Genomic DNA, 9999 nt, shown 5'->3' with positions numbered 1-9999 from the left:
TTTAGTTTTTAATAAATTGGATTAATACAACAAAAAAACACAAATTAGTACAAATGTAACAAACATAGGGTTAAACTCTAAATGTTAATTGACATGTGTCATCCAACTTAATTATTTGACAATAAAATTAAAGGGAAGCTTATGGTTGGTAAATTTGTCATATATGTACTAGTTTGAGGTTTTGAAGATGTTAATCCAACCAAAGCAAGTCACACAAGAATGAATCCATCAGTTTAGGATTTATTGAGCCCATAAACTCATAAAGAATGTAAAGATCTCATCCAGCAAGAACTTATTGAGCCCATAAACTCACAGTGGGCATGTGAAGCTTTGGATCAAGGATAGAACAGTCTACATTAGTGTCTATGAGTGCCATGAGGGGAATGGGTTTAGAGGGTTGGGATGGAATGAGCTGGATAGGAACATATGGCTTGAACGAAAGAGATTTTTCTTTAGTGACCTAGATGGATGAGAATTGGTCTTGGCTTGCTAGAGGGGATGATAGTTCATCAAAAAAGAACATGCCTTAATAGGCATAATCATCTCCTTCATCTTCACTGTTTTTTGAGAAAGTTTCTATGGCACAAATCGTTTTGTCGAAAGGTTTATCTTCAAGAGAGAAGTTTGACTCAAGATCATCTTCTGCTAGAGAGATACCAATTTTTTTTTCTTTGTTTTTTGTATGGCATCTACAAGATTCATACTTCTTTTGTGGGCTTATAAACATTTTTTGCCTTAATAGGCAACTACAAGAACTCCACACCTCAATCATCTTTCATAGGTCGTGAATGTTTCTTAGGCCAAGTGGAGATCTTCACCAAACTCTGGCAAAGTTTGGTGTCTCTACAAATTCTTGGAAGTGTGTTTAAAACTTAAGCCTGTTGGGCATAATCCTAAGATCCAAGATCTGAGTTAGGATATCCAAGCCAAAGATAATGTCTCAATTTATGAATGAGGATTCAATAATACGAGTAGTAATGGTGCACTTAGGAAAGAACTGGATTTTATGGGTTTACTCCTTATTTGGGTTGCATAAGTAAAATACCAGGTATGAGGTTCCCAATATTCTTTAGGAAGAAGTTTTGGATCAAGGATAGGGGAATATGTATTAGTTTAAGGTAAATTTGTCACAAGTGTATTAGTTTGGGATTTTTCGTGATATTAACTCTAGAAAAAAAAAACAATTACGTTGCATGATAGCTTTCATGAGTAAGAGCACTATGTAAATTAGCATGCATGTACAACATAAGATTTTTTTTTCTACATGCGTGAAAAATTGATATAAAGAAACATAACAGGAATTTTTATTAAGAGCTTTCAATTGATTGCACATAGGACAGGGGTTTGTAGTTGAGACGCCACTACTTTACTCGATGAGTGAAGACAACACGATGGGAATTTAAGTACTAAGGTCCGCATTATATAAATAAATTATTTCTACCAAATAAATATAAAAAAAAATCAATATTTGGATTCCTAAACTTTAGTGTGTCATCCTAGTACACAAGAAAGGGAAAGGAAAAGCAAAATATTGGTCAAACTCAAAAGTTAGGCAACAAAAATAATTATCTCTTGGATTATTATCACTAAAGAAAAAGCACATCAATCTATTGTCCTTATATCGGGTGATTATTTTGTGGATAGCCAATATTTAAAAAAAAAAAAAAGGCAACAGCATTATACTTTTGTATTTTATTCAAAGATGCATGCCCCCTTGCATTATTAGCCGCTCTTGTCCATTATGTGGAACTTGTGGAAGGGGAGAAAAGGACTAGGAAGAGAATAATTTCCTTTTAAAATTCTGTAAATCAGAGACTAATAAATAATTAGAGTGCAATGAATTATTGCAATGAAACATACGGTGGATTAGAAAAAAGGGAAAATTGTCCAAAAAGTCTTGAATTTATTATAGGGAAGTTAATTCAGTCATAAACCTTTTAATTGTACCAATTTAATCATAATCATTTTGATAATTTAACAATTTAGTCATAAAACATACCACTATGCTAGTTTAGTCCCAAGCTTTTGGATCATTTATCAATTTAGTCCTAAACTTTTTAATAATTCGTTACTGTAGCCCTTTTGGGCAAATATTCAAATAATATGTTTAAGACTAAATTGATACATCTTTAAAAGGTTTAGGATTATTTTGATACAATTGAAAATTTTGAAAATTTTTACCAAAAAAAAAAAGAAAGATTTAATACTAAATTGACAAATCGTCAAAATGTTTAAGACTAAATTGACATAATTAAATTTTTTATAATTTATTTTAATGTTGTATGATAGGTGTATGACTTTTTGGATAGTTATCCCTTTGGAAAAACTCTCGCTAATGTGGTTGATGTAATCAAAATTATAATAATCACATTTATTGGTTTTGTTACTAGAACTGTGAATTTGTTGTGGTTTTTAAAAATGTCATAAACATAATTAAGGAAAAAAGAAAAAATAAGTAAACAATTCGGTCGCTCGGTAGTTTTGATAATTAATTCCACTACGTAAATTATTGGCATTGCTGTAAGACAGAAACGACATGAAAAAAATTAGCATGCATGTAGAACATAAGATTTCTTTTTTCTACATGTGTAAAAAATTGATATAATGAAACATAACAGGAAATGTTAAGAGATCTTTACCAAAAAAAAAAAAAAAAAAAAACAGGAAATGTTAAGAGATAAATTTTGCATGGAAGGAGAAATTAACTTGAGATTTGACATTGTTATTAAGATAGAAAAAAATCAATATGGGACAAAAAATTACAATTAGATTTGTTAACATCATTAAAGAAATAGAAGAATAATTTACTTTGCCGATCAAATTAAGAACAACGTCTATTAATAATTAACATGTACGGCAGCTACAAATATAGGTGTAAATTTTAATATAAAATGATACCTTCCCATGCTCTTATCCTTTTGAAATTGACGAGAGCAAATAAATTCGGGTCAAAAGCTAATTTATCGAAATTTTGAATGTTTTACAAATTTAAATGAGTTTTTATAAGTTAAATGCAGAACAAATTATAAAGACTGTGGCTCATTAAAAAGAAAAAGAAAAAGAAAAACCTGCTCTCGCTCCACTTTGTACATTAGTATAAACGCACTCCTACTTTTGTAAATACTATTTTTCAAATATTCCATTATATTACGAAAATCGAACATGCAATCAATAATTTCTTCCTATCTTTCCCTGCAAAATTTAATAGCAACGGGTGCAATGATAAGGATAGGATGGAGGTTATGCGATACGTAATATTGGTATAATCAACTGAAGATTCGTAATTCACCAAGAAAAGTGATATTGTTTTCCTTTATCAAAGAAAAACTACATCAAAATTTAGAAATGTAGAACGTTTAACATTGTGATTTTGCTTTGACCAAAAAAAAAAAAAAACATTGTGATTTTGAAACCAAAAGATTTGAAAAGAGTGTTTCCAAAGGCCAGGATGGGAACATGTATATGTTGACCATATAAATGTAAATTTTTTAACATAACCCAAGAAACTATTAATTAAAACTTACGTAAATAGTACAACAATTTGGAGGTTATCTATTTTTAATAAAGATTGATAGGAGTTCAAGTCGAGTGATGCGACCGTGCATTTTCCATTGAAGCTCCTGAAGCTTTTCAATGGCAGAACATTGATGAACAATACAGTCACTTTGCCTCGTGACTTCAATCTCTTGACTGATATTTAGTTTATGAAGCTTGGGGATCTCCGTCCCAAAGCAAGTAAATAATTGGGAATATGACATGGATGATCCTTAAACTTTAATTCATAGTATAATGTTACCTTTGGATTTTTAGTTTGTTTAATGTAACTCTTGAATTTTAACCCAATGCGCAATACCATTTATAAACTTTTAATTTGTTCAATGTAATTTTTTAACTATTGATAAACGTTCAATCATTCAGGGACCTCATACAACAGCAAATTAAAAATTTAATGATGATTCACAAATTAAAAGTCAAAGAACGACATTATATATTAGATCAAAGTTCGATTGTTATTTATGTTATTATCCCCGAAAGATTTTGAAAACTCCTATAAGCCTCCACTAAAGTAGGCAACTTGCAAACTTTTGTAGTTTGAGTTTATTTTCCATCTCTTGATTCCATTTACTAATCTTTTGTGGGGAGGTGCCTCTCCACTTCTTTTTAATTCCAAAACAAACCCTTCTTCTAAAGATGGCAAACTTAGCTTGCACCATCTGCTCTTGTAGGATGGAACAGCATAAATTGAAATGTTACTATTTTCACTTGTACCATTTGGTCATGACGTCCTCGGCCTCACAGATCTGGGGAATGACACAGCAAGATCTCTGTCATCTAGCCGAGGATGTACTTCCCTGCCTCTAGTGAGGCTTGAAAGCATGATCATGGTGAAAAGCCATAAAATGGTCAGACGGACGGGAAGGCGCAGTGTCGATGGAGTGACCCGGAAGGGCGACATCTCCGTCGACCCGAGGGTGGGTCACCGGAGGTAAGTTCGAGTATCTCACAGCCCTTTTAAACTCCAAAATCAGGTCAACCTGGTGGGGACAGGTTCGGATGTAAAAACAAAAAGCTTGAGGAAATACTGGTGAGTGCATCTAGTACTTGATAGATCATTGAAGAGAAATGAAAATAAATTGGCATGTATTGCGGTAATGAAGCAGAAGTGAATGAGAGAGTTTCATTCTACAAAGGTCAAATGGTGCAAATACGGTATGCGATCTTTCAAGAAACTGGTAGTTTTGAATGAAATAAGGAGAGTTAGAGAAAGACTGGCTCTCTTTTTTTTTTTTTTTTTTGGTCGAAAAGACTGGCTCTCTTTAACAGTAGCAGAAGTGTAGCACAACTGGTTCGATTCAATCCCAGAAACTAGTTAAAGGCCGGGAGCATCTCATTCTATATTTGACCAAGAAAAGAAACACCATGAATGAACCAGAACCACATTGAAAAGGCTTTGTTTTGCTCTCCACTGTATCACTAGGGAATCCTTCCTCTTGCCTATCCTAATGAAGCTACACACGTTTCCTGTGCCCACTTTCTCTTTGACAAATCATCGAGACCTGCCAGATGGGCCGGAACTATACAGGCGAGACTTTCCAAGAATATAGCAGAATTCAAAGCATCATCAAGTACCAAAGTCACGCAATCGCACGCCCATTTGAGTACTCATCACAGATTTCTCAAGAAAAAAAAAATACATATCTTTACCCTTGCTCCAAAAGAGTGATTCAATTGTGGATCGCCAAACTGAAATCAAGGCCCTCGGGCAGGACCAAAACAGATACAACTCGGAGCCTGATCTTCAGGTATCATACCTCCTCCTTTGCTTGTATCAATCACTTCCAACATCCTAACCACCTCTGCCATTTCGGGACGCTTCTCTGCATTTCCGTCCCAGCACTTACGCATAATGTTGGCCAAAGAACTGGGACAGCATCTCGGCATTTCAGGTCGCAAGTTCTGTATAGAGGAAAAACAAAGGCGGGATGAAATTCTTAAAGTAACATCAAATCTACCCATTTATGCCAAATAGAGATATAATGTTGCCGTGGACCATTAGTAGGCATACATAGATGTTGGGCAAGTGAGATCCTTAAAAGTACACTCAACTATCTCCATCCATCTAAGTTGACTTCATTATTTATTAGGAGAAATCATTTGAATCAGAGTCTAAAATAAGCTAGGAAGAGTGGGGAAATGTAGTTGTCAACCATAGGGTTTCATCAGCAGCAATTTGGGAATCAAAGCAACATATTTGATTTTGTAGCGTGCAATGTAACATCAGGGCACGAGTCATGCTTTTATTTCTAAAGCTGCAAACAGAATATAAAACACTCCCAAGAAAGGCATATGAAGTGATGAAGTTAACAGGACAACATGAAAATTAAAGCACATTCAATTCGGAACAAAACAAACTTAAAAGGTCATGTAGAAGCAAAACTCACTAAGAAAACTGACCTGACGAACCACAGCAGATGACACATCAGCAAAACTTAGATCAGGATATGGCATATCGCAGCAATAAATTTCCCATAAGCATATGCCAAAGCTATAGACATCACATCTTCTGTTATATGGCTTACCATCAAGAACCTACAAGTGTCAGAAACTCGTCTTGAGAATGTAGAAAATACATCAATTATCAGTAATTTCCACCTTATGAACAAAAACATCGTTATAACAAATTTCTCGTGGTTGATGGAAATTTTTCAGTGGCATTAGCAGGAGCAGGAGCCTATCAAAGGAAAGCACAAAAGAAAATGTCTTTCCTAGAAAGGAACCAATGGAGTTGTTGAATATTGATGGCCAAAAGGAAATTTCTGAGAAAGAAAAACAAATGAAGGCAAATCACATTGTTCAATTTACTGTTCACGCATTTGTCCTTGTGAGTGCAAAAATTGCATGCAGCTGCCAATACGTTTTCCCCTTTCATCTTCCCAAAATATACTAACTTACTAAACTAAAATGAGATGGCTTAGTTAGTACCTCTGGAGCCATGTAACCAAGTGTACCAGTTTCACCAGTCATATCGCATGGATTTTGAGCTTCAACACGCGCTACGCCAAAATCAGCAATTTTTAAATTTCTTTGGCCATCCAACAGCATGTTTTCCGTTTTGACATCCCGATGTACAATCTTCTTCGAATGCAGATAGCTCAAACTGTAATCCAATAATTTTCATATGATTAAGAAATGCAACATGACAAGCTTCTAAGAAAGAACTTATTTCGGCACTCACCCTCTAGAAAGATCTAAAGCTAGCTGGATAACAATTTTGAAGGGAAGTTTCTTTCGCCTATTCCTTATCAGGTACTGTTTTAACGTCCCACCAGGAAGATACTCTACAACCACACAGCAAGCTCTAGCCGGAAGTGAATTCTGATGCTCGTTTGAAGGGGTTTTTGATGGAATCTTAAGATTGGAAGTCCCCATTGATGCTCCAACAAACTGCAATGGCATAAGACTTTAAAAGGCAGAAAATACGAGTGAAATTTGCTCACTAAGAGAATTGAATTTGACAGAAGGAATTTAAAAAAAAAATGGCACTTCTGAAAGGAAAAGCTATCATAAGTTCATACAGAAGAAAAAAGAGAACTGCTCATAGAGGCACATGCCTTCATCTTCCACATAGTGTGAAGACAAAATCTTTCATGAAATGCACATAACAAAGAAAAGAGAATGAGATTGTACTTTGGTAACATTAGGATGATCAAGCTTGTGCCACACGGCAACTTCTTGCCGAAACGATGCCCGCAAGGCAGCAGTTTCAGCCAATGTTGAGACACCATCATCGCCCCAGTCTAACAACTTCACTAAAATATGGAAAACAGAGAAGTAAGAAAGCCAAAAAAGACGCCATAATGATACCAAGCACAGAATGTAAGCTGAATTTTAAGTCATGAAAAAGTGCACAAATATACAAGTTACTGGAGTTCAGTAACCAATTTATGCCAAATAGGTTGCAACAAATGACAGGTTATATTTAAAGCACTGGATCACTGATTTGTCTCCTCCATCTCCAAGCAATCCATCTCAAAATATCGTATCTGAACATCATCAGGTAGTTCCAACCTGGCTGAAATTCTGGAAATTAAAATTGGCGCCTAGCTAACACGGGACTGGGAAAAGCAAAAAAAGTAAGAGCATATTTTGCCAACAATAAACCTCTTGGTGAAGATATTAGGAAGAAAAATCCACCTCCAAGATCACTAACCTCTGATTTGCATATGATTTGCATATATTCTATCCCTCAAGTGCCAATTGCAAAAGGCATTTTGAGATTATATTCGAATTTAGACTGTCTCCTCTCAATTATTTAGATAGTATTTTAACTTGCGAGCCACAATTTTATCTCAAGCATTGGGACATTTCCATGAATCACCAAATATTAGAGCATATATCACATTTGCTAAGACAGTGATTACTGCCTTTTGACTCAGGATCGGCGACAGTTATCTCCATTAATCTTCAATTAACTCTCTGAAGTCTGCCAGACCATCACCATCGGCCTTGGCGCTCTATAAACAACAACTTTTACCGTCGTTTGGTTGTACAAATGTTCAAATTCCATTACCAGAGATCAAGTCAAACTGACCTCCCCATTTAAACTGAGCCATAAATCCTATAACGTCTTTTTATATCTTTCATAAGCATATCACATCCAAGTGCAAGAAGATACAACACAAATGGAGCAAAGCAACCCTCCACTCAAAAAAGTCTGAGCTAAAGCTGGCGGGACATTTACAGACTCTTCATCAGAAGAGCTAGGTCCTCAGTAAGCATTTTGCAGAATTGGCAGTAGGTGAAGCAACAACTCATGACAAGGTTGTTGAGCTCCCCGGAGCTTTGACATGTAGCAAAAGCACACAAAGAATTTCCACATTCTGATTTACCTTTCACCTTACAAAGAAATGACTATGATAAATCTCTAGGAAAGACTAAATTTTGAAACAAGAATAAGAGAAGGTTAGGACTTAATTACCTGCAACATCCTGGTTATCATAGGTGCCTCTGTAGACCGTACCATAGGTACCCTGAGAAATGACATTTCTTATGTCCAACTTTACCAAATCAATTTCCCACTCTTCTTTAGGCTTCTGGTTCTCAATGCTTCTCGACCAAACCCTGCTTAGATGCTTCTCAAGCTGTATGTCCAAGCTTTTCAGATCAAACTTGTCGGCTCTCAGATACAGGTCTTTGCCGCTCAAACTCCCACTCCCCTTCCCCTTTGGAACCACAATTCCCTCTTCCTTCACGCCACCAACTCCCTCAGTTTTCTCCAAATCCATCATCAAACAGAGCAAATTCACAACTTCGAATCAGAATGAATACAAGAGAACTACAAAAACATCAAAACCCGTATATAATCATGAGTTGGTCCATTTCACAAACACAAGAAAGACAACTCTTTGGATCACGCATGACACCTATTCCAATGAAACTGGGCTAAACCCTTCAAAAGCGAACTCCGGATGGCCTCTCAATGATTTGACCAGACAGAAAGATAATTCTTCTCATCGTGAAAGTCCCACCAATGAGAAAGGAAAAAAATTGGAGCTTTACTATTCGGGACCCTCCAGCAATCACAACAATCACGACCCATCTTTCGTGCCTGAAAACATGACAAGATGACCAAGGTAAACCATTAAAATACGGCCTCTACGTGATTCTTCCCAAAGACCATTGACCCAGAATTGGGAACTTTTAGAAAAGATCAAATGAGGAGCCAGAAGGAGGAGGAAAAAAGACATGTATATGTAGCTGCAAGCGAGGCCCAGCGTTTGAACACCGCACCAGGGAGAGAGAAGAAAAACAGAGAATAGAAAAACAGAGTCAAAGAGAAAGACAGACACCGACGGAAAAGTTGACTTTAGAGGCTAATGAGGTGGAGGAGGATGACGGGAAAGGTTTAAAGCCCCAGTCGGCGGTGGTGGCGGTTGGTGCGGAGGCTTATTCAGATAAAAAAAGCCATGAGAGACGGGGGCTCTCATGACATCATTCTTATCATCAGCTTCCAAGACCACCAGACCAGACCAAACGACAGGAGGAAGGAGGAGGGGAAGAAATGGGGCGCAAAAGGAAGGGCGCAGTTAGATTCATAAAGCTGTCATTTTTGGCACCAGAGAAAGCCAGAGACGAGATCGTTTTGTGGATGAGGATTTTTCAAGAAGTGGGAATGTGAGCCACATGCCAACAGAGGCGAAAAAGAAGGAAAAGATCAGAGCTTGAGAAGGAGCCAGAGAGAGAGAGAGAGACAGATGCGTATGTTTGAGCTAGACAGCCTAAAATAAGGTCCCCACCACCACCAGAATCTGTAGAGAGAGAATGGGAAATCTTGACCCTGTTCAGTTCAGACAAATTCCTGTCTGCCCTTTTTATTATTGTCATCAGGTATGAATTCTTTTGTGGTTCCAGCTTCGCCCGTGAGTGGATGCACGAACCCGGATGTACCTTTTGCCGGCCGTGGTACCGCCCCTGTCCTTCCTCTTTTTTTTTGCTCTT

General features: G+C 36.6%; 1 protein-coding gene across 1 annotated transcript; it reads right to left on the bottom strand.

The window, feature by feature from the left end:
• Positions 1–4866: 4866 nt before the first annotated feature.
• On the bottom strand, positions 4867–9737 carry LOC104414767 (serine/threonine-protein kinase STY13). The gene is made up of 6 exons (XM_010025932.3): positions 8480–9737; positions 7189–7310; positions 6737–6945; positions 6484–6658; positions 5956–6090; positions 4867–5457 (listed from the first exon to the last, which is right to left on the bottom strand). The coding sequence occupies exons 1-6, from the start codon at positions 8787–8789 to the stop codon at positions 5251–5253; spliced, it is 1158 nt and encodes a 385-aa protein (XP_010024234.1). The 5' UTR covers positions 8790–9737; the 3' UTR covers positions 4867–5250.
• Positions 9738–9999: the final 262 nt, after the last annotated feature.

This window comes from Eucalyptus grandis, chromosome 8 (genome assembly GCF_016545825.1).
Source record: "Eucalyptus grandis isolate ANBG69807.140 chromosome 8, ASM1654582v1, whole genome shotgun sequence".
Classification (NCBI taxonomy): Eukaryota; Viridiplantae; Streptophyta; class Magnoliopsida; order Myrtales; family Myrtaceae; genus Eucalyptus; species Eucalyptus grandis.
The sequence above is the reverse complement of the archived record's forward strand: the minus strand, read 5'-3'. Positions and strand labels throughout refer to the sequence as shown.